Source organism: Elgaria multicarinata, chromosome 22 (assembly GCF_023053635.1).
Source record: "Elgaria multicarinata webbii isolate HBS135686 ecotype San Diego chromosome 22, rElgMul1.1.pri, whole genome shotgun sequence".
Lineage (NCBI taxonomy): Eukaryota > Metazoa > Chordata > Lepidosauria > Squamata > Anguidae > Elgaria > Elgaria multicarinata.
This window is the reverse complement of record NC_086192.1, coordinates 10874851-10900193: the sequence shown is the minus strand read 5'-3', so window position 1 is coordinate 10900193 and position 25343 is coordinate 10874851. Positions and strand designations below refer to the sequence as shown.

At 47.2% G+C, this 25343-nt stretch overlaps 1 protein-coding gene across 1 annotated transcript in view; it reads left to right on the top strand.

Moving 5' to 3' along the window:
* The window catches only part of DOC2B (double C2 domain beta), a 93065-nt gene that overhangs the window by 64245 nt on the left and 3477 nt on the right, over positions 1–25343 (top strand). The window contains exons 5-6 of the mRNA XM_063146487.1: positions 10306–10432; positions 14614–14771. Of these exons, the coding sequence (XP_063002557.1) occupies positions 10306–10432; positions 14614–14771 (285 nt within the window). The remainder of the gene's footprint in view (positions 1–10305; positions 10433–14613; positions 14772–25343) is intronic.

Sequence of the window (25343 nt, the reverse complement as noted above, 5' to 3'; positions counted from 1 at the left end):
TAAGGCTTTGTTTCCAGACCCCTGATCATCCTGGTTGCCCTCCTCTGAACACGCAAGACGTTGTGATGGCCACCATTTTGGATGGCTTTAAAAGGGAGTTGGGTAAATTTTTGGAGGAGGAGAAGGCCATCAATGGCTAGTAGCCCTAGTGGCTACATGTTACCTCCAGGATCAGAGGCAGTATGCCCATGTACCTCAGTTGCTGGGGAACATGGGTGGGAGGGTGCTGTTGCACTGTGTCCTGCTTATGGGCTCCTGGTCTACAGCTGGTGGGCCACTGTGTAGACAAGAGTGCTGGGCTAGACGGACCCTTGGTCTGAACCAGCAGGGTTCTTCTTATGTTCTTATGTGGTGAGAAGATGGACTCACTCCTTGCTCAAGGCCCCTCCCAAAACATGGAATGAGCTCTCACACTGGGTTGGATCCGAACTTAGTTGTTTTCAGAGGATGCCCGTTGAAATGAAGCGGGCATCAGTTAGCCATGATGGGAGCTGTACTTCAATGGGCCAGGTGAGGCAGCAGGCTGAGGAAGGCTGGTTTAGAACTCGTGCAAGAGAGTTCACTCCTTCGGGACCAAAATCTTGCTCAACGTCACCTGATCTGTCTCCCCCCGATGCAGCTCAAGCTCTCCTGCCCCCCCCTCCAGATGTCACTGTCTATCTGGCGACGGCGGTCAGCCTCTGGGGCCGTTCCACATGCATGTCTGTCCTGAATGCTGGCTGTGTCAGCGACAGAAGCGTTCCGTTTTTCCTGGATAGAGGGAGGCAGCGAGGGAGGCTACCTCTGCCGAAAAAGAACGAAACAGACCGCTTCTGAAAACCATCAAGGTTGCAAGACAGGCCCGAAAGGGAGGAGCAGTTGAATTTAATAACGAGAGCTGAGCAAAGGGGATTTCTCAAAAGGATTTTTAACATCTGAAAGAATCTTCTCTCTGCTTGGCTTGGATCATGTTTCGAGTTTTTATGAACCAGGTCGATTTTTAAAACACACACACACACACACATGCCGTTGCACAGATGTCTTGTAATAAAATTCAGACACAATCTAATTGCCTTCTGTCCATCCTCAAGGGGAAAGGATTGAGTCAACGGGTCCAGACATTTTCTCCGAGTCCTCAAAGATGTCCTGGTTTAAGGACACCTGGCAGGCCGGACCGAATAATAATAATAATAATAATAATAATAATAATAATAATAATAATAATAATAATAATTTATTTCTTACCTGCCTCTCCATTCTGATTGAGGCAAGGAACAGCAGCAAATATAAAATACATAAAACTGAATTAAAACATAATATACATTGTTAAAACATCCTAAAAACATTCTAAAAACATCCTAAAATTCCACTGGATAGGCCTGGCGGAAGAGATCAGTCTTTATAGCTTTTTTTAAATTCAGAAAGACTGTTAAGTTGGCGAATCTCCTCCATCAGGCCATTCCACAATCTGGGAGCAGCAGAGGAGAAGGTTCTCTGGGTAATACCCGTCAGCCTAATTTTGGCTGACTGTAGGAAATTCTTCCCAGAAGACCTGAGTGTGCGGGGCGGATTGTATGGGAGAAGGCGATCCCGCAGGTAGCCTGGACCCAAACCATGTAGGGCTTTAAAGGTGATAACCAACACTTTATACTTCGCCCGGAAACTAATTGGCAGCCAGTGAAGAGATTTTAAAACCGGGGTAATGTGGTCACCCCTAGGTGCACCAGTGACCAACCTGGCTGCCATATTTTGAACTAGTTGAATGCCATAGTGAGGATTAGGCATCCATTTCCACAACCTGGTATGGAACTAGGATCATTAAATGAGTCCATCGCACCCTGGTGACTATCTTCAGGAGTGATGAAAAATGGATAAAAGCAATTGAACGCTTACTTGAGCCCAACTTGAGTGGATCGTCCACACACATAATCTGATTCTGCAGATTATGAGTAAGATGGATGAATCTGTCTATGGTTTGCCCATATCCATTTTCAATATATTCATCCCTAAATCCACTCCGTCAATTTCTGCACCGGTTTGCGATTTCTCATTTCTTGAATTAACGGCACGAAAATCCATGTTGTTGTTGTTGTACATAGTTTTCCTGAGTGGGTGCATATCCCCTGAAGCTTGCCCTAATTTGGGGGTGCCATTCTTGAGCCGAGGCATGCATCGCAAAATTCGGAGAAGCACCTGATCCGAAAAATCGCTGCAGATTTAGTCCAGGTGACAAGAAACGGGTTGGTTCTCTTAAACAAGCAGACCAAATGAAATTCTTCCTGCCGGCACTTAGCCGAAATAGACAATCCCTTATTAAAGGGACGTTGTGGTAGACATGAAACAAACATTTATGCTGAATAAGACGGAGTCTAAGATCCGTAGATCTGGAAGTTGTCAAAGTGGCGATCCACTGATCAGGAATTATATGGCGGTGTCCACAACATGGCCTCAAATTTCCAAATGTCCTCACGCGTCCCCAAAATTTGAGATCCCTGGACTAGATGGCTCTTCGTCTCCCCCGCTCCAAATCTAGGATTCTTTAATCCAGCACTGGAATCTGAAATCTACCCTTCGGTTCTTCATGTTGCCTCCATCCTCATGAGATCCCTGATGATGCATCGCAGGATGGACGGGTACAAGGCGGTAATTTCTTTTGCCCTGGCTGTATATCTTTCTGTTCCTGCCCTCATGCCTTGTGTTAACCCAATTTTTATTGGCACTGTCGAAGTTTCATCTTCCGAGGTAATTGACTATGTGACCTTAATGATTAAGAGCTTTAATTTCCCTAGACAGTCGGAGTGGAATTGGGAACATCATTTGGAGGAGTGGATTAGATGTCTTCTCCTCCCTCCCCTGGTCCCCCCTTCCCCCCTCCCAAAAAAGGTCTAGGAAAGAATCACAGCCAAAGGAGAAGTTGGTTGGGGAACCATAAGACGATGACCATGTTGCTTCTACTCCAACGTTTGGCCAAACGAAATGAGCACGGTGGTTCTCCACGCATGGAAGTTGTATTTTTCAGTTCCCTGTTTGTCAGAACTGAGGACCAAGAATAGAACACGGCTTGGTGCGAACGGAGTCACAGCCTGGGAGAAACGTGGGTACGAAACTGGATTGCAAAGGGCTGAATATTTCCGCAGTTTAATTATTTTAAGGTGCGATCCTATGCATGTTTTAGATGGGGGGGAAGTTCTACAACTCCCAGCATGCCCCAGCCACAAACCACCTGACCCTGACACAGGGAAACAGATTCACCCACGCGCAAGGACCTCAGCAGAACACAAGCGAAGACCTGTCAAAAGAACAGGCGGATATTTTCCCCGAAAAACTTTGGGGAAATCTTTGCCTCCTCTCCCTGAAAAAAATAACAAGCCGCAACTTCGCAGCTCAGCCCTAATCAAAGCTGTCCTTTCATCACTCATTTCAAACTAAGGTATGGGATGTTTTGTTTTTATTTTTAGGATGGGCTATTTCGATCTCCCCTAGACCTTCTGTTGTCGGCTGAGACAGCTCGGATCACCGTTGCTAACTGTGATCTGGGAATGGGGCACATGGGATTTATAACAGCCTGGCCCAGCTGCCTGCAAATCCTGATTAGAATCCCCTGTTTCCTTGTTCCCTGTTTTCCCCCTCCTTTTCCCTATCTGTTTGATGGCGATAATGACCCGAGCACATAACACATCGCCTTCAGCTGCTCCATCTCTGCTTTGCTTGTGTTGAACATTATCACGGCCCGTGAGGGCAGGGAGAAATTGATGAGATTCCCTACAAGCTGTTTACGTCCCGTTGCTCTGGAGTTCAGAACACGGGGACTGGCTGCTTTTGAACTATCACCCCGGAGTGCAGGACACGGAATAATGGGCTCAAGTGACAGGAAGCCAGATTCAGGATGGACATCAGGAAAAATGTTCTGATGGTTAGAGCAGTACCACAATGGAACCAGTTACCTAGGGAGGTGGTGGGCTCTCCCACCCTAGAGGCCTTCAAGAGGCAACAGGACAGCCATCTGTCAGGGATGCTTTAAGGTGGATTCCTGCAATGAGCAGAGGGTTGGACTCGATGGCCTTATAGGCCCCTTCCAACTCTACTATTCTATGATCATCATCACCAATCCTGCCCCCAACTTTTTATTGTCGCTTCTCTTTATAATCCCCTTCTACCTCTTCTCTCCTGTTTTAAATTAGTCTTAAGGGGAGTTTTTCTGTCTGACTCTCATTTCCACGCTGTACTTTAAAGCCGGAGGGGATTCTTCCCTCCCTTTTGCAGGGTGGGTGGAGGCCATCCAATCAAACCTTTTCCCAAACGCACACAACAAAGTAAAGGCCAGCCGTGTTGGCCCACGCAAGCTTTCGGGATCTACAGAACTCTTGGAGCAGGGCTGGGCAACACACAGCTTGCATGGCACACGTACGCATCTGTGGTGACTACAGATCACCGAATGGATCAAGATTAACTTGCTTGGCAGCTAATTTTGACCCTTTTAGTCCTCCATAGTCGTCACTGATGTCATATGATGATGTGCCTGAAGGTGGGGTAGAGGGTTTGGGGGTCAAAAATGCCCCCGGACCTTCTATATGTGCTCACCCATGCTTAGAAGTGCAGTCTTTCACATGCACACCCTCAATTCACGTTAACTGCGCTATAAGCAAATTCTCAATTAAAAAAACACACACAAATAATTCTAAAGTCTATGGGAAGGAGGGGGTGTAGGTTGAAACACACTTACACCATAAACCCACATGTGTCTACACAGAAGTAAGCCCTGTTGACTTCGGTGGGACTTACTCCCAGGTAAATGTGTGTAGGATTGAGGTCTTTACCTCTTGTATGGAGTATATGACATGTCTACCCTTAAAGGGGAATGTATTATTATTATTATTATTATTATTATTATTATTATTATTATTATTATTATTTTAAAATACCCCTATGTGATAGGGAGGTTTAAGCACAGAATAATCCCGTGTTGTTTTCGGATAATGAGAATTACACTGGGATGTTCTCCAACAGGGGAGAACTTGGAAGGTCATCAGCTAAAAAGGAAGGATATTTCCTTTCTGCAAAGGGCACAGACCAACTCATAAATTCTAATACATACGGTTTTAAAAAGAAAAAAGCCCAGGAGCAGACAGCATAGGGGGAATGTTACCTGGCAAAGGAGCCAATTTTGACTCACTAAAAATTGATGACTGTCTCTCCGTCATGGAAATCGACCATCCCAACTTGAGAATGAGACTCCATGATCCAATCTGTCCTGATAACTCCGACGGCTTTGGGTAAAGCAGACTTTCCTAGCTTGGTGCCCTCCAAATGTTTGGGACTACAATACCCATCATCCATGACTGTCAACCGGGGACAAGTTTCTCCACCTGGCCTGTGCAATGCCCTTGGATTCCTCCAAGCACGGCCCCCTTGGAGGATTCCTTGCGGTTATCTCCGATTTACAATAGGAGATAACAGGAAGGATTCCCATAAAGGCTGTCCCAATTGTGGCTCCACTTGACAGAGCCACCATTTTGCAACCAGGCTCCACCCACTTGAGACACCATGCTGAATCTCATTTTGCTCCCCCCATCACCATTTCAATCCAGGCTCCATTGCCCAGAGCCACCATTTTGCAACCAGGCTCACCCATCTAAGCCACCATGTTGCACCTAAATCTCCTTCCAAGAGACACCATTTTGCCCCTGTCTCCACTCCCTAGAGCCACCGTTTTGAAACCAGGCTCCACCCACCTATTGGATCAGAATCCCCTCCCTGGAACCACCACTTTGCAACTAGGTTCCACTGTCATGATTCCAAGCCCTTCCACCAAGATGTGAGAAAATAAAGTGGTCTGCTGTACAATCCACCAGACTTTATTCAGTAAATAGATGTCTCTTCACGCTGAAGGAATTGTGAATGCTAGGAGCTGTTCCCTAAGGTTAATTAGACTAACAAAGCAAGGCAATTGCCTATCAACTGTCTGGGCAGTTTCCCGCCATGCCCAACAGGTTTTTACCACATCCCTACTTCAGGGTGGGTCTTCAAGCTGTAACCTCTGGCAAATGGCTAGCCTATCACACCACCTCCCACCTCCTCCTACTTGGCCCTGCAGGTCTGTCAATTCCTATGCTCCCTCCCCCTCTGACAAAGACTGAGTTCCCACAGGTGGGGAGGATGATCTCTAAGCCTGAGTGTCCTATCCGATAAGCTCCTGGGAAGATTCCTCCTTGACTCCTGGAGAGTCTTGGAGAATTTTCTCCTCTGCTTCCTGTCTTGGCTGGTGATGGTGTTCTTCTTCTTCTTCTTCTTCTTCTTCTTCTTCTTCTTCTTCTTCTTCTTCTTCTTCTTCTTGGCTCCGAGTCCAATTCGTAATAACACTAGGGAAACCGAGCTTGAACCTGACATCCATCCACGATTCACCTGACCCACCATGTTGCACCTGGTTCTGCCCTCCCTTGAGCGACCATTTTGAGCCTGGTGCGTCTCGGGCTGCTAGTGAAAAAAAGCCAAGCATGGATCCCATAATCCAGACTTCTTCCAATCCGTATGTCTATAATCCCCTGGGCTATATTTTGGCTTGGTTGCGATACAGGTTCCTTTGAAGATCAGGTTGTGTGGGGAAGTATAAAAGCCTGCTCCGAGTGTACACAAAAACAGCAAGTTACGGCCCTAGCCATATACAGGAGAGAGAGAAAAGATCTCCCTCTATATATTCCTAACAAATTTAAAAAGTCAATTAAGTGATGAACAGGGGTTTCATTTTAGGGTGAAAATGGCATCTCCGCACTTGTCTCTCACACGCTCACACATATGCTCCATCTAATTTTTAGAAGAATAAAAGACCTCTCTGTTGCTCTGATAAGGCTGACGCTCATTTCGGAATGCCATTGTGCGAGCGTCTCATGAGATCTTCTCCAACAACCGCCTCAGTGCACCCCCAGCCCGGTTATCGAACGTTACTTTTCAATCGCTCTCCTGTCTTCCTTTTTCGTTTTCTTTCTGGCTCCTTAGCGCCTGTTAATAAGGGAGTGCTTGAATGAATCTGCACCTGCCAAAAAGGCCGTTGTGGGAGATAGATGACAAAGGGGCCGTTCCGAGAAATAGGTGCTGAAGACAGGCGCCAGAGCGGTTTTAAGAAGCTGTTTGCGTGAGCCAGCCAAGAACACAGTTTTAACTTGGGTGCCTGGTAGCTCTGGGCATGCTATGTTTCCTTGTGAATTTGTCCGCTCCCCAGCCAGCGGAATTGAACTGAGTTGTCGGGCAGTTACAGAGAGGAGTCTTCTTCTAAACTGCTCCGAGCCTGTGTTTGTCGCCTCCGCCCCCAATACGAAATGCTGTGTTGCCACGCTTTCTCTGTATAAAGCAACTCTGCTGCAAGTCGCACCAGACCGTCCAGCACAAATAAGGCACGTTGGGTCCCCTCTTTTGCTCAGGGGACTGGACTGGTCAGAGTGCAGTTTCTCCCTGCTCTTTTGAGAAAAACGTCCCTGCACCACACCAAAGGGCTGGCTGTAACGTTTAATTATCTCAAAATTTGCCAAATTTCTTGGCCCTAGTACAGGCTTGTGGTGGGTGATGGGTATAGCAGTGGGTTGCTGTAATTAAAATGAATGTTGACAGGATCCTTCATCCCAACGATTCAGCTTGCAGGATAGGGAGACGGCTCTCCTCTCGGTGCACAGACAGGATTCAGCAGGCATCTGTCTCCCCCTTAGTCCAGCCTACACAGCCGTAACGAGTTCGAGACATCCGAGGGGAATAGGCTTTGAGGCCCATTAGGTGCTAGCTGACAGAAAGGAATTCTCACTACTAGCTTGACAACAGCTGAAGCATTATTCCTACTGAAAACGTGTAGATACCTAGGAAACTCGTTGAGAAAAGAAAACCTTGCTTGACAGTATTTCATTGGGGGTTTGATAAAGGTTGGCCAAAATTCGGAACGTTCACTGTGTTTGAGACAAAAAGGACTCTGGATTTTTCTTGTATGTGGGGAAAACCGAAATGGATGGATTCCTCCATCCAGGCCCAGGGCTCTAAATATTTGGCTCTTAAAAATCTGGGGTTGAATATCTGAGTGTTCGACCGTGTTAGGGTTGAAATGGGATGGCCATCTCTTTTTTCGGACAGCCATCTTGCTTTTAACAATAACATGGCAGGCAGGTACATTATGGCCTTCTCCACACTGGGGGTAGATGTACCTATTGAATTTGATTGGTTCAGAGAGGCAAAGATTTCATTTCGGGGTGTTTTGATAAGAACTGACCCAAATTTGCAAAGTTCATGCTATTCAGGAGAGAAAGAACATGAGATTCTTTAAAAAATCTGAACGAGGGAGAAAGTCAAACTGACAGTTTCTCGTCAAACCTAGCATTTGTTAGTCTCCCTCACCCTATGGCGTTGCCTGTTGTGTGTTTTTGTATGTTTTTAAATTTTGTGTATTGTTTTAATGTTTTTAATCTTCATAAACTGCCTCGAGAGCTTCAGCTATGGGGCAGTATAGTAATGTAATATATAATCATGATCATAATAAAAATAATGGGACAGAACAATTGACACAGACAAGACAATACCCTGCAAATGAACAGACATAACAGTTATAGACGAAAAAAGAAAAACACACTTACTTCATCGACATAGCAATACCTAACGACAAAAATTTTGTAGAAAAGGAAGAGGAAAAGACAGAGAAATATACACCACTGGCCATGGAGATTAAAGGAAAAGTTACAATTATTCCATTATTCACATCAGTCACTGGCATCACATCGAAAACTTTACAGAAAACCTTCAGAAATTTGGCCTACCAAAATACAGCCACACCACCGTCCAGGAAGCAGTCCTACTTAAAACACGCACAATTGTCAGGAAATTCCTGAATCAGTAAAGGACAGCATGACTTGGCAAAGCCCATCATGTCCGCCTAGAAAAACTGCCACAAATGAGAAAAGGGAGATAATAATAATAATAATAATAATAATAATAATAATAATAATAATAATAATAATAATTCAACATTTGAGGTTGCATTACATGATTCCAGTATTTGAGTTAGGAGATCATGTTGATAGGCAGAGGTGCAGAGTGTATCTGAAGACGGCAAGAAAGCATTTGCTTCAGGGTGTGGGTGTGACTAAGAGAGAGTTAATGTCGCTGTGAATCTCGTATGTCCTGTGCGACTGCTCCTTCGTCTTGGTAATTTTTGTGCGGTGCATATCAATTGTGAATTGGCAGCTTGTTGCCTTTAAAGATATCTGGACTTGTCATTTCCTAAGGATGCAATTGTATTCATGTTTAAGCAGAGAAAAATGTCCTACAACTCCCAGCATGCCTCAGCCCGTTGGCTGGGGCATGCTGGGAGTTGCAGGACTTTTTTTCAGCTTGAATCCGCGCCCTAATCCAACTGGCGTACTCCTTTCCTGGAAGGATGCTGTGTATGGGCAGACAGGAAACCTTTTCAACAACCAATTTATAAGGAACACCCTTTTCCCTGGCTGGGGGCATTATTGGGACAGGTTTGACCCATCAGGCTGCTACATTAATTAAAATTCTTGATTAATTGGATTTTTAATCCCCCCCCTTTCTTCCAAGTTCCTCAGGGCATCCATTCCCTCTCCCCCATTTTATCCTGGCAACAAACCTGGTAGGTAGGTAGGCGAGCAATATTATTTGTTGCTATGCATTTATTTAATTGCTATCCCGTCTTTCCAGTCGAAAAATGCCACTTAGGAGGGTGAACGATCAAATACAGATTTAAAACAATGCCGTTGTAACAAGGACGTCGTGTGGTCCCGGGGAATTACCCCGGTCAATGTTCTGGCCGCGGCAATTTCAAGTTTCTGAACAGTTTCCAAAGGCAGCCCCGCAAAGAGCACATTGCAGTAGTCCAGACGGGATGTAACTAAAGCATGTGTCACAGGGGGGCAGATCCGACATCTCCAGCAATGGGCGTGGTCGGTGCACTAGTTTCAGCCGCGCAAACGCAGGGCTCAAGGATGCATCCCGGAATACATCCGAACTGTCAACTGAAGTCCTTTGCGGAAGTGTAACCTCCTTCAGGGAGAGGGATCCGGGCCAAGGTTATCCAATCAACAGAGTGAGGATTTGAACGAGGGTTCTCCCCAGTCCTCACTTCCCACTCTAACCATTACACCTCACTGCCTTTCATACTTTGCACGCCACGCGATAGGCCTGCTGATCGTGGATTTAGCAACGGCCCACTTCGACAAGGTAGAGGCAGCCCTACCTAGCAATGGAGAAGCGGTTGGTAGATATTCCCAACTTGACACGGCGTTTGTATCGATGGACCGTTCGCGTGATAACCCTCTGCTCTTCTGCACCTTTCAGAATTTCCGTCTGCGACGAGGACAAATTCCGCCACAATGAGTTCATAGGAGAAACGAGGATCCCATTGAAGAAGCTGAAACCCAACCAGACCAAAAAGTTTAATATCTGCCTGGAGAAACAGCTACCTGTGAGTGGCACATGGAGGGGGTTAGGAAAGCATGTTGCCAGTGGCACAGGATACCCACCACCAAACTTAAAAGCTTATTTATTTATTTTTATTTATTATAACACCTTTATCCCACCCTTTCGCCAAAAAGGCTCTCAAGGCGGCTTACAAAAATATTTCTTAAGACAGTCCCCTGCCCACAGGCTTACAAAATGCAGGTGGTCTGCAACTGAATAAATCATCCCATTTCTCCATATTGACCCTGTTTAGATGACATGTGACGGCATGGTGGGTAAGCATTTTGAGCTAAACATTATGGCTTAACGTGTCATGGGAACCATTCCGTGGTGGCTACCTAACCACGGTTTAAACACGAGTCGCGCGCCATTTCCTGCAAAAGGGTGGGCGGCCTAGCCACGGCTTAGCGTGTGGTCTGAACAGGCCCACGGCGACGGGCGATGGCTGCAACGCTACGCACATTTACCCGAGAGTAAGTCCCCGTGAATGCAGCGGGACTTATTTCGGAGCCTAGGATTTGGCTGCGCAGGAGTTTGTGATGGCGGAGATGCTGTCACGTCCGGGCCTCGTCCGATCCCAAGTGATTCACCTCTCCGAGCCCAGCAACCGTGTTCACGGGAGCGGGATGCTGATTGTATCCGACACTCCCTTAAATGTCCAATCAGTTGTTATTTGAGCTGCCTTTAATCCCAACTTTGCTTTGAAGGTAATGAGCGGGTCGGAATTCCAGCCAGCAAATTAATTGTGTCGGGCTGAGCGTCTGGCAATTTATCGGTTCGGACGTCGGAGAGGCATGGGGGGGGGGGGACGCAAATACTCCAAGGACCGTAGCGGAGTGACTGAAAGGAAGATACCCCCCCAAAAAAAGAATCCATTCCAGAAAAATAGAGGGACATTCTTTGGAGTTGTACCTTTGTAAAAGAGATTCAGGGTTGATTGATTCACTAGCTCGTTTAGTACGTGATGCATTAGCGCTCCCTCGTTAAATTGATCCATGCTGACGGGCTTATTATTGGCACGATAGCATGCATAGTAAACGTGGGTTAGACACACACCCCCACTCCACCATCCTCCCCAAACAGCCACTAGAGGGAGACACTAAAGCCTTTAAGAAGGATTGACAGCAGTAGGGATTTTGATGGGTGAAAACATGGCTGCAGTTCATTTTTCACAAGAACATTAAAAAAAAATTGCAAAATTTCTTCATATTTTGGACAGAAAGAAGTTGAGATTTTTTTAAAAAAAAATAATGTGGGAGAAACTAAAACTGACAGATTTCAGCACTTAGCTCTTAAATGTTTGATTTGAATCCCTGTTTATTCAGTCACGTCAGTGATGGATTTAGGGTGGCTACCTCTTTTTTTCTGAAAAGCACCTCATCTCTAACAAATATGCCAGGCAGGTAAATTGTGGCACTTCTCCGTGTACCTATTGAACTTTGCTGGTGCAGGTGGGTGAGAATTCCTTTCAGGTTCGTTTTTGATCATAAAGGAACACAATTTGCAAATACGTTCATACTCAGGGCAGAAAGAATGTGAGGTTTTAAGAACATGGACGCAGGAGAAAGCAAAACTGACAGATTTGTCTGTCGCTAGACAACAGTTAAGAGATGAAGGGAAGAGGTTTTGCTTTAATGATGTACACACAAGGACACAGACAAGGTCACAAAAACAAATACACAGGTGCATGAACACAAACAGGCAGCCACCCACAAAAACACACACAGATAAGCAAACACAAACACACAGACACACAAATGGCCACACACACACAGGCACATAGAAACACACACACACACGTACACACACGTACATGTAGACACAAAAATACACAGATAGGCACACAAACAAACACAGAAACACACACACACAAACAGAGAGAGGAACACACACAAAAACATACACACACATACTTATTTCCCCACACACACACTCTTTGCCAGGTCATACACGCTCTGCAGGTTTTTGGAAACCTGCAAATCCTGCTTAGCAGAAGTGAAAATGGAATGAGCACAAGTTGCAATTCCGCTTTCAAAGTGCCTTCAGCCCTCTGGTTAAATATTCCACCTCAAGCTTTAGGCTTTGTATGGATAGTGACTTCCAAGTTGCTGTTTCATTTTGGGTATGTGGCTTGCGTTCCCATCTGGCTGTCAGGAACAAAGTGCTGTCCAACAGATTGGGGACCAAGGGAGCAGCACAGCTAAGGAGTCACTGAGAGCTAAACAGGATGAAATGTTGTTTCAGCAACATCCGATGTTGTTTCACCAACATCAGGTGTTGTTTCAGCAACATCAGGTGCTGCTGAAGCAACATCAGTACTCAGCACCAAACAAGCCACTTTATAGCTGACCTGATTGCTCTGTCCCTTCCTGGAGTGCTAGGAGGGCCTTAATCTGGAGTGTGCATTCCATTGGGTTTCCTTCTTCACATTAGCAGTTAGGGATGAGGATCCTTTTGCTGCCGGATGCCCAGCCACTATGCCATGGGTTCTGAGTTTCCATTCAGTCTCTCCACCACTTCTCCTTAACAAAGTCCCAGGGGATTCTGGAGGATTTGGAGTGGACCAGTTGTCAAGGACAGTTTGGGGCTGGTTCCAACAGGGAAATTATACAGACCATTGGTAGATCCCACACATTGCATGCAAAAGGTCCCAGATTAAATCCCTCAGCATTTCCAGGAAGATTCCTCTCCAAAATCCTGGAAAGCTGGTGCCAAATGTCTGATACACTATAAGGTGGCTTTCCTATGTTCCTGTTCAGAATCATGAGGACTGGCTACTTAATTTCTTTTCCAAAGAAGTACCACAGCTAGTAGTAGGGCACAAGCTTTGAGTGGAAAAGATCCCGAGTTCTACCTCCAGGTAGGGCTAGGAAAGACCTCTGTCTGAAGCTCTAGAAAGTCGCCATCCCTGCAGGATAGACCAGACTTTTCCAACCTGGTCTGCTCCAGATCTTTTGAATCTCAGCTCCCAGCAGCCCCAACCAGCATGGCCATTGGTCCTGTCAGAGAAAGGTATCTCAAACTGAAGGTGTCTCCAGGAAGAGGTAGTGGGCTTGATACTGCTGTCAACAACCCTGGATCCTACAAGATTGCATTCGCCATTGGAAGTTCTTCACAAGTCGTAGCTCTGGACAAAGGTGCAGGCAAAGCTAGGGCAAAGGTGCAGAACCTATTTCACGCCGAGGGCCAAATTCCACCTCCATTAAGCTCTCAGGGGCCACATTCCAGAGCTAGGCCGGGCTGAAGGCAAAAGGGGCGGGGCCAAAAGGGAGGTGCCAAAATGCCAGCATATTTTAGCTTAGAGCTCTTACGGCCAATAACTCGCCCTTAGCAGAGGCATTTACACATTTCACCTCCCAATGATTAGCGGTTGCGGAAAGGGGCTGGGTCAGGAGAAGGGGCGGGGCCATTTGAAGGATCTTGATTGGCTGTATAAGTAGGCCAGAGTTGGCCCACAGAGCTGAGGTTAAACACATCTGAACTACAGAACTATGTAGGGTGACCCTATGAAAAGGAGGACAGGGCTCCTGTATGTTTAACAGTTGTATTGAAAAGGGAATTTCAGCAGGTGTCATTTGTATATATGGAGTTAACAGTTAAAGCTGCAGGTGCCCTGCCCTCTTTTTAAATCTGGTCACTCTAGTATAGCTCCTGCACTTTAACTGTTGTGATGAAGAGGGAATTTCAACAGGTTCTCCATATATACAAATGACGCCTGCTGAAATTCCCTATTGTTGTTGATGTTATTTATCGTGTTTTTATACCCCCCAATAGCCGAAGCTCCCTGGGCAATTCACAAAAACTAAAACCACTCAAAGTATAAAACAAACAGTATAAAAACACGATATAAAATACACATTAAAAACGGATTAAAAACATACCATACATGATGAAAACATCCTGAAAACATTCTAAAATTTCACTGGATAGGCCCTGTCCTCCTTTTCATATGGTCACCCTAGAACTGTGTGCTACCTTGAGTATCAGAAGCAGTACACCTTTGTGCACCAGTTGCTGGGGAACATGGGCAGGAGGGTGCTGACGCATTCTCGTCCCGGTTGTGGATTCCCAATGAACAGCTGGTTGGACAGAGTGCTGGACTAGATGGGCCCTTGGCCTAGTCCAGAAGGGCTCTTCTGATGTCCTTATGGGCTGAGGTTCCTTTTTTCTCTCCCTTCCTGACAGATAGACAAAACAGAAGACAAGTCCTTGGAGGAGCGTGGCCGGATCCTCATCTCCCTCAAATACAGCTCCCAAAAGAATGGCCTGCTGGTGGGCATCGTCCGTTGCGCACACCTGGCCGCCATGGATGCCAACGGCTACTCGGACCCCTACGTGAAAACGTGAGTGAGCGCCACGCCATTTCAGAGTTTCATGTTGTGAACCGCTGAGAGATTTTATTATATTCATATAGGTGACGCAAATAAAACAAAGTAAGTACATTCAAAGTAAATTCAGGTCTTCCTCTGGGAAGGTCAAGAATACCTACTTTAATGACCTTACGGGTTTTAGGGAAAGGAGCCACTCCAGTGATGCACGCACCAAGTTCCATAAACATATGGCATTCACAGGTAGACTCCCTCTGTTGATGGAAGCTTAATTTATCTCTTACAGAGAACTGCCATTGGCTAAACTCTTCTTCTTCAAATAGCACGACTTTAGGAATATCTGTCACTGGGAAATCTGGTTCCTTTTTGGCGTGACAGAGTATCTGCGAGCCTTTCCCTGAATTCCAGGAACATTTTTGCGCATTTTGGAGGGGAAAGTTCTGCAATTTGCCTAAATTTCTGAGCAAATGCATGCAAATCACAGCCGAATTTGTGCCTAGGCCAGCCAAGTTTGTGCGAATTTCCCAAATTCAGGCATAATTTGTGTCAATTGCCCCAATTCGTCCATAATTTGCGCAAATTGTTGAGAAATTTGTGCAAATTCCAGAATCTTCCCTCCCAAATGTTCAAAGTTCACAGGAAATCCACAAAGTGGCCTGACTCCCTGCAGATTGTGTCGGGAACTGAAACGGAAGCCCCTTCCAAATCTACTATGCTATGGTTCTATGAAATCAATAATAACCTTCTGCTCCTGCTATTCTTGCCCCCCCCCACCATATCCTCCTGCATCTAAAGCTGTGTTAAAAACAACAACCTGGCGCTGTTTACCCCCGCATGGGGAAAGACTATCAGCATGTGAAGGGCTGTAAAGACACACCTCACCAAGGCCTTAGCTAGACCTACCTGCTATCCCGCAACGGAGGAGGGCAGATCTCAAGTTGTGTTTAACACGAGATCCCTCCTCTGTCTACATGTGACATGCGATGACCTCAGCAGGAGAGGCGTTGCATCCGCCATTTTTTTTAAAGGACCAGCAGTGCACAAACGCTCATGCGCAAAAGGTAAGTCCTTTTTTAAATTTAACTTACTTTCCCCACTCCCCCCACCCTACCCCCGATGGGTGGAGCGCTGCACCCCGTGCGTGGCTCCCGGCTCCTCGCGAGGAATTGCATGGAGCCAGGTCAACCTGCGGCAACCGGCCACACGTTCTGTGATCTCAAGGTCAGCCCGGGACCATGGAAAACTGGGGCCAAAAGGGAGGGCTGTATCCCGGGGCAAGGGAAGGATCATCCCTCCCGAATCCCGGGATCCCCTGTGTGTCACGTGGATGCACAGGGACGATCCCGGGGTTGGCCCTGGGGATCAAGCCCCGTCTCACTATGGCCCAAGTCTCAGACCTCATTGCTTTTCCGTTCCAGGCTCTGGCGGTTATGTAAGGGCCCTAACGATATTTTGATATCAATCTCTCAGTAGCTTTTCTTTCGTTCGTTCTTTATTTAATCCTCCCAGAATGGGTCTTGCCCACATTTCAGTGGAGGGAACAGCACCCCTCCAGATTCATTCAGGTCGCTTGGCCCACTGGCGATTCCCAAAGTAGGCATCGAGGGGAGAATTGTCCAGTGGTGACGGGGGGGGGGGGAGAGAGAAAGAACAGAGCTGAAAATCTCCTCACCCACTTACCCGTGGCATATTTGTTTAAGTTGCCTTCTTATAATCACCCTCTCACAGGGCTAAACTAGATGCTACGTTAAGTAACGCGCACCGTTTTTTAAACCGTGAGGCAGGGGTGCGCGACACTCGACATTCCGTTCCATGGAAGCATCAGACTTTAACTTCCATCAGCCCCAGACACAGCTAATGGTCAGGTAACATCTTTGGGCCACCAGGATGTTCCACTGGAATGATCTAGCCACCTATTTTTGGGAAGTTTCTCTCTCTCTGGGAAAGAGGCATTGATATATATACCTCTTTCACAGGGAGGGGAAGAATTTTGGAGAATTTTCTCCTTGGGTAGGGGGACAGTGTTGCCCCGTAAAAGTGTAGCCGGTTCTTTAAGGGTCTTCTTTTTATTTATTTTATTTAAAAACAAAAACAACCCATCCCCCATACATGTAGGAGCCCAGTAGTTCTTCCTGAATGCCTGTGTGACCTCACCCTCTCCAACAAGCATTCAGGAAGAACTCCTGGGTTTCTGCAAGTGCCATGGTGTTTTTTTTAAAAAAAAAATAGAAAGAAGAGCCCTCAAAACTTCCTATACTTAAAAAGGGATGTAGAAACCCTGTCTGCTTCCCCAAGGAGAAAATTCTCCAAAATTGTCACTTTTTCCAGCCTCTTTAGCCAGAGTTTTCTTCTTCTTTTTTCCCACCCCCCACAAAATGCTGAAAAAAGGACTAATACATTTTTGGCACAGCACTAATCCTTTTGTTGCACAGAGAAGGTAGATCCCAGGATAGAAATTCCCCTTGCACACCAAGGGTGTTTTTCTAATGTGTGGTGTATTGACAAATACAAAAGCAGGCCCTATCAGAAGCAAACAGGACTCCTATCAGCAGGCAGCACTGTTTGCAGCAAATTCGCAACGGGATTTCCCACCGCCGGCCCCGTCTCCTTCAATTTCAACTAACTCAAAGTAGAAAATGCCAGTGGACAGTCTCAGTTTTACTTTTTCCCCGTCTCACAATTCAAAACTGTTCTTCGCACGCTTCTGTCTAGCCCCCGTTTCCCATTCCAGGGATGGTCCGCAGCCGTTCCCTTTTAATTTCATTTTTATTCGCGATAGGTCTCTCCCGCCTGACTGTGCGTATGTTCAATTCACAAAGTCGGCTTACAGCGCTGTAATTTTTTAAAGCAAACAAAACCAGCAAGGCTCAGCACCAAGCATAATAAATCCATAGAGCAATAAATAAATTGCCATAATAAAATGGCGAACAGCAGCGTTAAAAGAAGATAAAGAAGCAGCAGTAGCGTTATAAAATTTAAAAAATGTCAGAAAGAGTCAGAAAGAGTCACTGCTTAATTAAAACTCTGGAGCGGGGGAATGGATTTAACCCAGTGCCTAAAATAAAGGCTGATGGCTTTCTTCAGAGTAAGCCATGTTGAACACAATAGAATTTACTTCCAAAGAAATATGTATAGGTTGTTGTTCTTCGTTGCTTTCATTTTGACCACATCTTTCCTCTTCAATTGAAAGTGACCAAGGCAGCTGACATCATGCCAATAAATTCAAAGCTGGTGATACAATAACCACCAAAAGGCAGGTATGTGTGTGTGGGGGGGGGGGAAGCCTCCATTTATGATCTATATCATTTTCATCACCCTCAAACCTGGGTTTAGGTGGGAACCAGATTTTTTTGTCTGGAAACAAAGCCCTATGAAGAGAGACTGAAAGAACTGGTAATGTTTAGCCTGGAGAAGCGAAGATTGAAGGGAGACATGAGAGCACTCTTCAAATACTTAAAAGGTTGTCCACAGAGGAGGGCCAGGATCTCTTCACAATCCTCCCAGAGTGCAGGACACGGAATAATGGGCTTAAGTTAAAGGAAGCCAGATTTCAGCTGGACATCAGGAAAAACTTCCTGACTGTTAGAGCAGTACGACAATGGAATCAGTTACCTAGGGAGGTTGTGGGCTCTCCCACACCGGAGGCCTTCAAGAGGCAGCTGGACAACCATCTGTCAGGTATGCTTTAGGATGGATTCCTGCACTGAGCAGGGGGTTGGACTCATTGACCTTATAGGCCCCTTCCAACTCTACGATTCTATGATCAGGCTCCCACAAATTAAGCAATTCAAGACATAGGTGTTGTTCTCTGGGGCAGTCACCGGCATGTGCAGGTATCAAAGGCCTTCCCTCACTTCTCCCATTGGGGCAGTGTGAAGGCTTGGCATGGCTGGTCCCAGCAAGGCCCCATGGACAAGATGGATTTGGAGGTTCTTTGTGGAACTCTGGAGATCACACCCCAGGGAAGCTCAGGTGCTCCAACTGCACATCCCACCACCCAAACTCTGGACCCCTCACCATCACCACTGGGTCCCCGAGAAGACGGCAGGAGCCAGCCCCAGTTGAAACTCAGATGACAGGGGCAGGCCCAGGAGATCATCCATTCAGGACCATGGCCAGCACTGCAGGTATTAACCAGGGACTTGGAGTACTGCATCAGCACCATGGAGAGCGCTTCTGCTGTGGAAATCATGGCCAGTGTCAAGGGTAGGCACTGTTGGACATGCGCCCCCTAGAGTTGCTTCTCCCCTTCACCATTGCAACCTGCTGGTTCACCTGCCTGTTGCTCCAGCACAGACAGTGGTGGTGGTGGTGGTGGTGGGAAGAAGAAGAAGAAGAAGAAGAAGAAGAAGAAGAAGAAGAAGAAGAAGAAGAAGAAGAAGAGGAGGAAGAAGAAGAAGAAGAAGAAGCTCTCTGCCTCTTTGCCTTCCAAGCAACTTCTAGTTCTAACAATGATGAGACGGGGGTGAGAAGGATCAGCAGCGGGAGACAATGGTGGTTTTGTTTGTTAAATCATTTTCTCATCCATTCAGGACCATGGCCAGCACTGCAGGTATCAACCAGGGGCTTGGAGTACTGCATCAGCACCATGGAGAGCGCTTCTGCTGTGAAAATCATGGCCAGTGTCAAGGGTGGGCACTGTTGGGCATGCGCCCCCTAGAGTTGCTTCTCCCCTTCACCATTGCAACCTGCTGGTTCACCTGCCTGTTGCTCCAGCACAGACAGTGGTGGTGGTGGTGGTGGTGGGAAGAAGAAGAAGAAGAAGAAGAAGAAGAAGAAGAAGAAGAAGAAGAAGAAGAAGAAGAAGAAGAAGAAGAAGAAGAGGAGGAGGAAGAAGAAGAAGAAGAAGAAGAAGCTCTCTGCCTCTTTGCCTTCCAAGCAACTTCTAGTTCTAACAATGATGAGACGGGGGTGAGAAGGATCAGCAGCGGGAGACAATGGTGGTTTTGTTTGTTAAATCATTTTCTCATCCATTCAGGACCATGGCCAGCACTGCAGGTATCAACCAGGGGCTTGGAGTACTGCATCAGCACCATGGAGAGCGCTTCTGCTGTGAAAATCATGGCCAGTGTCAAGGGTGGGCACTGTTGGGCATGCGCCCCCTAGAGTTGCTTCTCCCCTTCACCATTGCAACCTGCGGGTTCACCTGCCTGTTGCTCCAGCACAGACAGTGGTGGTGGTGGTGGTGGTGGGAAGAAGAAGAAGAAGAAGAAGAAGAAGAAGAAGAAGAAGAAGAAGAAGAAGAAGAAGAAGAAGAAGAAGAAGAAGAAGAAGAAGAAGAAGAAGAAGAAGAAGAAGAAGAAGAAGAAGAAGAAGAAGTAGTTTAAGAAGAAGCTGCTCTCTGCCTCTTTGCCTTCCAAGCAACTTCTAGTTCTAACAATGATGAGACGGGGGTGAGAAGGATCAGCAGCAGGTGACAATGGTGGTTTTGTTTGTTAAATCATTTTCTCATCCTTGTTGGGATGCAGGCCGAAGCCTTCTTCTCCCGCCATCCCATGCCACAGCCTTGGATTTCTCTCAAGATGTTGAGTGTCCACCGAATGCCACTCAACAGGCCGTGCACGAAACTATCTGTGGTTGAGGAGTTGGTTGCTATTCATTTGGAGCAGGCGGGGAGGGCGTCACGGATGCGAACGAAGGCGGAAGAAAAGGTTTATATTGGCTGAGGAGCCATCAGCTGATCAGACAGGACGGCCGTCTCCACCGCCTGTTGAATATGGCTGGAAATCTATTCGTGTTCTGGAGGCAAAGGAGGAAGCTGTTGGGATTCTAATTCCTGGAGTACAGAAGTGCCGCAGGGCGGCCAAAGCAGGCATGGCGTCAACACCTATGACATTCCCCATATTTCCGTACTGAGAAAGAGGACACACAGTCACCCTATAACAGGGGTAAGCAGAAGGTAGATCTCCGGATGTTTTGGACTTCAACTCCCAGAAGCCTCAGCAAACATGGCCAAAAGTCAGGAATGCTGGGAGTTAGAATATAAAAACATAAGAACCCTGTTGGATCAGACCAAGGGTCCATCTAGTCCAACATTCCGTTCACACAGTGGCTGACTAACTGCTCACAGGAACCCCACAACCAGGACATGAGTGCAGCAGAATCATCCCGCCCATGTTCCCCAGAAACTGATGTACACAGGCTTACTGCCTCTGATACTGGAGGTAGCAATAGCCATCAGGACCGGTAGTCATTGACGGCCTTCTCTTCCAGGAATTTATCCAACCTCCTTTTAAGGCCATCGAAATTGGTGTCCATCACTACAATCTTGTGGTAATGAATTCCACAATAGTTTGGAATTGTGGAATAGTTTAATTATGCCCTGTGTGAAGAAGCCCTTCCTTTGATCTGACCTGAATCTCCCACCAACCAGTTTCATGGGTTGACCCTGGGTTCTAGTATTATGGGAGTGGAAGAAAAACGTCTCCTTACCCACTTTGTATGAAATGATACCTGGTGTGGAGAAAGTGGATAAGGAGACATTTTTCTCCCTCTCACATAATACCAAAACCCGGGGTCATCAAAGCCCTATGAAGAGAGACTGAAAGAACTGGGCATGTTTAGCCTGGAGAAGAGAAGATTGAGGGGAGACATGAGAGCACGCTTCAAATACTTAAAAGGTTGTCACACAGAGGAGGGCCAGGATCTCTTCTCGATCCTCCCAGAGTGCAGGACACGGAATAACGGGCTCAAGTTACAGAAAGCCAGATTCCAGCTGGACAAAAAGTGCAATTCTAGTCCTCATGAAGAGTCGATTGAAATAGGAAGACAGGAAGCTACCTTCTAGCAATTCAGTCTATTGGGTCCTCGCCAATGCATGAGTGATGTTTAACTCTTCTCGGGGGTGGGAGATCACTTGGCAGCACACGACGGGGATATAAATACTGATTTGCTGGATCAGACCACGGTGCTCCGTTTAGCTCAGCAATCCGTTTCCCGGGAAGCTCACAAGCCAGAAATGACGGGAGTGTTTTGAACCTGTTGTTTTTCTGCCCAACGTCTGCTCTTCAGAATTAGACACACACACACCATTCTTGTGGCTCTCAGCCAGCATCCCCCGAGAACAGAGCTGGCTCCCTGTTTAATCGCCATGTTCTTGAGGTCTCCGCGGGCTGTCTTTTCAGGGCTTGGTGGCGCATGCACGTTTCCCATGAGCTATTTAACTAGGAACAATGTTTCTTTTAAAAATGAATGAAAAGGTGGGGGAGAGGGCGGGCCTCCGATGGAGGGCAAAGGCGCCGGAGAGAGCGTTGGCAAAACAGAGCAGAGATGCAGCAGCAAAGGAAGTTGAATCACGCCAGTTGTTCGTCGCCCGCAAAGCGGGGGCGGAAGGTTTCGTCGCACATGGCGTGGGGAGGCCTTGGAGCGTTCCCAGCATCGGAGTCGTAATTTCATCCATATGTTCTCTGGGGAAAACAAAGCCGCCTTTCTGCAGCCCCTAACAAATAGCTTGTATCTGGAGTGGTGCTCTCTGCACCGGGTGGTCAAAGAGTTATCGCAGAAGAAGGCCGCGGAAGGGGCTAGGCCGCAAAGCGTTTTATTAGGCTACTTTCGGGGCCAGGGCAAGGTGGTAGGCAGGCACATACCTGTGTTTGAGCCTGCAAGAGAGCCAGTGTGGTGTAGTGGCTAAGGTGTTGGACTGGGAGTCAGGAGATCCGGGTTCTAGTCCCCACTCAGCCATGGAAACCCACTGGGTGACTTTGGGCCAGTCACAGACTCTCAGCCCAACCCACCTCACAGGGTTGTTGTTGTTGTGAGGATAACATGGAGAGGAGGAGGTTTATGTACACAGCTCCTGAGTAAGGTCAAATCCGAAGTTCTGTCTTGAGAATTTTTGGACTAGAAGAGGAAGGGAGAATTTGGGGGCCATGAAAGTGGGGTGCGGATTCCCACTGGGGAGCAAAAAGGCGGCCAATGGAACTTTTTCACTCCTGGCATTTTGGGGTTGGGACTTTTGGGTCTTTTCTCATTTTCCCTCCTTCTCTCTCTTCTTCATTCTCTTCTTCGTTCTGTTTGCCCTGCCTTGCCAAAATTAGTCGATCTCATTAAGATATGCAAATGAGGCGGCAGCATCCGCAGATTGCATTTGTTTAACAAGCTTCTCTTCCAACTCCCTGTTTGGTCCTTCCTCGGAGATTATATTTACAGCACCGCATTCGCGGCCGATGCACGCTTCAAGTATTGTTGGAGACAACATCTAGATGTATGCAATGTGAAGCATGTCATCCCGTCTCGGCCAGGCGTACAATCTTTACCCCGCGGATCGGGTTCAGGGGAAACTCAGTCCTCCTGGTTGCCTTAGAAGCTCTGTGCACAGTGCCAATTGGACGGAATCCATGAAGTCACTAACCCACTCCAACTCTTTTATGTCTCTGCCTTGATATATGATGAATGTGGGAGACTGTCTAATACCAAGTCAGACCCACCAATGCGTCAAGCTCAGTACTGTTTCTACGTTGATTGGCAACAGCCCTCCATGGTTTGGGAAAAGGCTCTTTCTTAACCCTACCTGGAGATGCTGGGTATCGAACCTGGGACCTTCTGCGTTCAAAGCAGGGTCTCTACCACTGAGCTATGGCTCTTCCTCTACAACGCCACCACTAAACATGCCAGTTCTGCTCTGTACCAGACTAATTTCATCATTGCTCACTAATTTCATCATTTGCTTCTGAACGCCACGCAGCAGGGACTAGCAACATGACAAGGCTGATCTGCCCCGTTTGTGAGTTTCCCAGGGAAGAGGAGGCATCTGGTGGGCTGCTCTTGGGAGACAGGATTCTGGCCCCTGGAGCTGCACTTCCTCTTCTTGCTCCAGATACAACGTGGCCATTAAAAAAGTCTTATGAAAAAGGCATGTGGAATCTGGCAGGTAAAAGATTCCCCGAACCTGCTGTAACCACTACACCACACTGGCTGGGCCTGATTTGGCCAATCTCTCCCCTTCCTTCCCAGCTTCTGCAATCTATCACTTTGCTGCTCACTAATTTGTCTGATCTGTACCCCCCCCTTAAAAAATATATGAAAGTGTTTGCAGATTCTCTCACCTGATCTCCCGTGTGCTGAGAAGCCCATCTGTTTTCTTCCGGCGTGGGTGGCAGGTAATCATGTCCGCGGCTGCTCTCAGGAAAGGTGGGGTGGAGGAGAGGAAGTGGTAATTAGATTCGAAGTCTTTCTGGGAAGCCGAGCTGAGTCACAGTCCAAGAGGTTGACTTGGCAATTTGCTTCCACGTGGATGACGGCAACCGCAGAGGAGGGAAGCCGCAGGCAGTCAGGGCTCGGATGTGTGAGGCGGCCACGACAGCAGCAATCTCAGGTGAGCCAGGAATCATGGGTCATGCCAGGTGATCGGACCAAGGAACACAGGACCGAAGTTCAGGTAGAGCTTGTTGCTCAATCAAGAGTCAGCTGCAACAGGAAGTCCTTTTAGACCCCCTTTCCTGGCCAGAAGGAGCCAATGGCCCCCTTGGATGGGCAGAGCCTGTCCAAGGCTAGAGGGTGCTTTGCTGAGAAGCCTGCCCTCTGCAGTTCAGCGGTTCACCAGAAGGGGCAGCTGTCCAGAGATCAAGTTTCAGAGCAGAGGGGGAGAAGTGAAGCAGGGCTATTCCGTCAGCCTTGCTGAGACACCAGCTCCCTTTGTCTCTCCTTGGCAGTCAACGTTTCCACCAGTCTACCTGAAATTGCTTCCACCCTCAGCTGGTTGTTCTACGAGGTGTAACTTTAAAAAGTGTAAAGCCAGAGCTTGCTGTGTTTTCCTCCTCCATCCACATCCCTTTTTCCTTGTGTGTGTGATCCTGGACAGCTGCTTCCAGGCAGTGCAGACGATACTGGGCAAGAGAGACCAATGGTCTGATGCTGTATATGAAAAGGATGGGCCGTATCTCAGTGGTAGAGTTGCCTGGTTCACACAGCGGGCAACCAGCTGCCCATGAGAAGCTCACAAGCAGGACATGAGTGTAACAGCACCCTCCCACCCATGTTCCCCAGCAATGGTGTACATAGGCACACCGCCTCTGATACTGGAGGTAGCACAGACCCATCAGGACCAGTAGCCCCAGATAGCCTTCTCCATCACCACGCCTTGCAGAAACAAATTCCATAGTCTTGTTCCACTGATTCTACGCAAACCATTCCGGGAGCCTTTATTTTATTTTTTTTGCGGAGGAGCAGGATTAAAAAGTCTTTAAATAAATAAATGCGCCCCCCCCCCCCCAGCCCCATGGCTGAAATTCCGAGTTATCTTCCTTGAAAGAATCCAGGCCTTGAAGTCGGTCAAGCTGCACAGCAGAGGGGGAAATCAACCGAAATATTTTCTGCTTTTGGATTCGTAATTAGGTTTTATGGATGGAAAAGCAGTAACGGAGTGCACACCCCTCCGATCTTTGCCTTCTTAAGTACCTCTCTCAGCCTCATCTGCTTATGCTGCCAAGTAACCTAATTCCCCGGTTGTAGCTAAAGAGACGCTCCAGCCTGCTACTGAGCGAGGTGAGGCACGCCACTTCGGGGAACGGGTGCCGGTTTTTTATCCTCGTTTATTGTTGGTATTTTATGTTTTTCATTTAGCCTTATACTCCTTGGAGAACTCTGGCT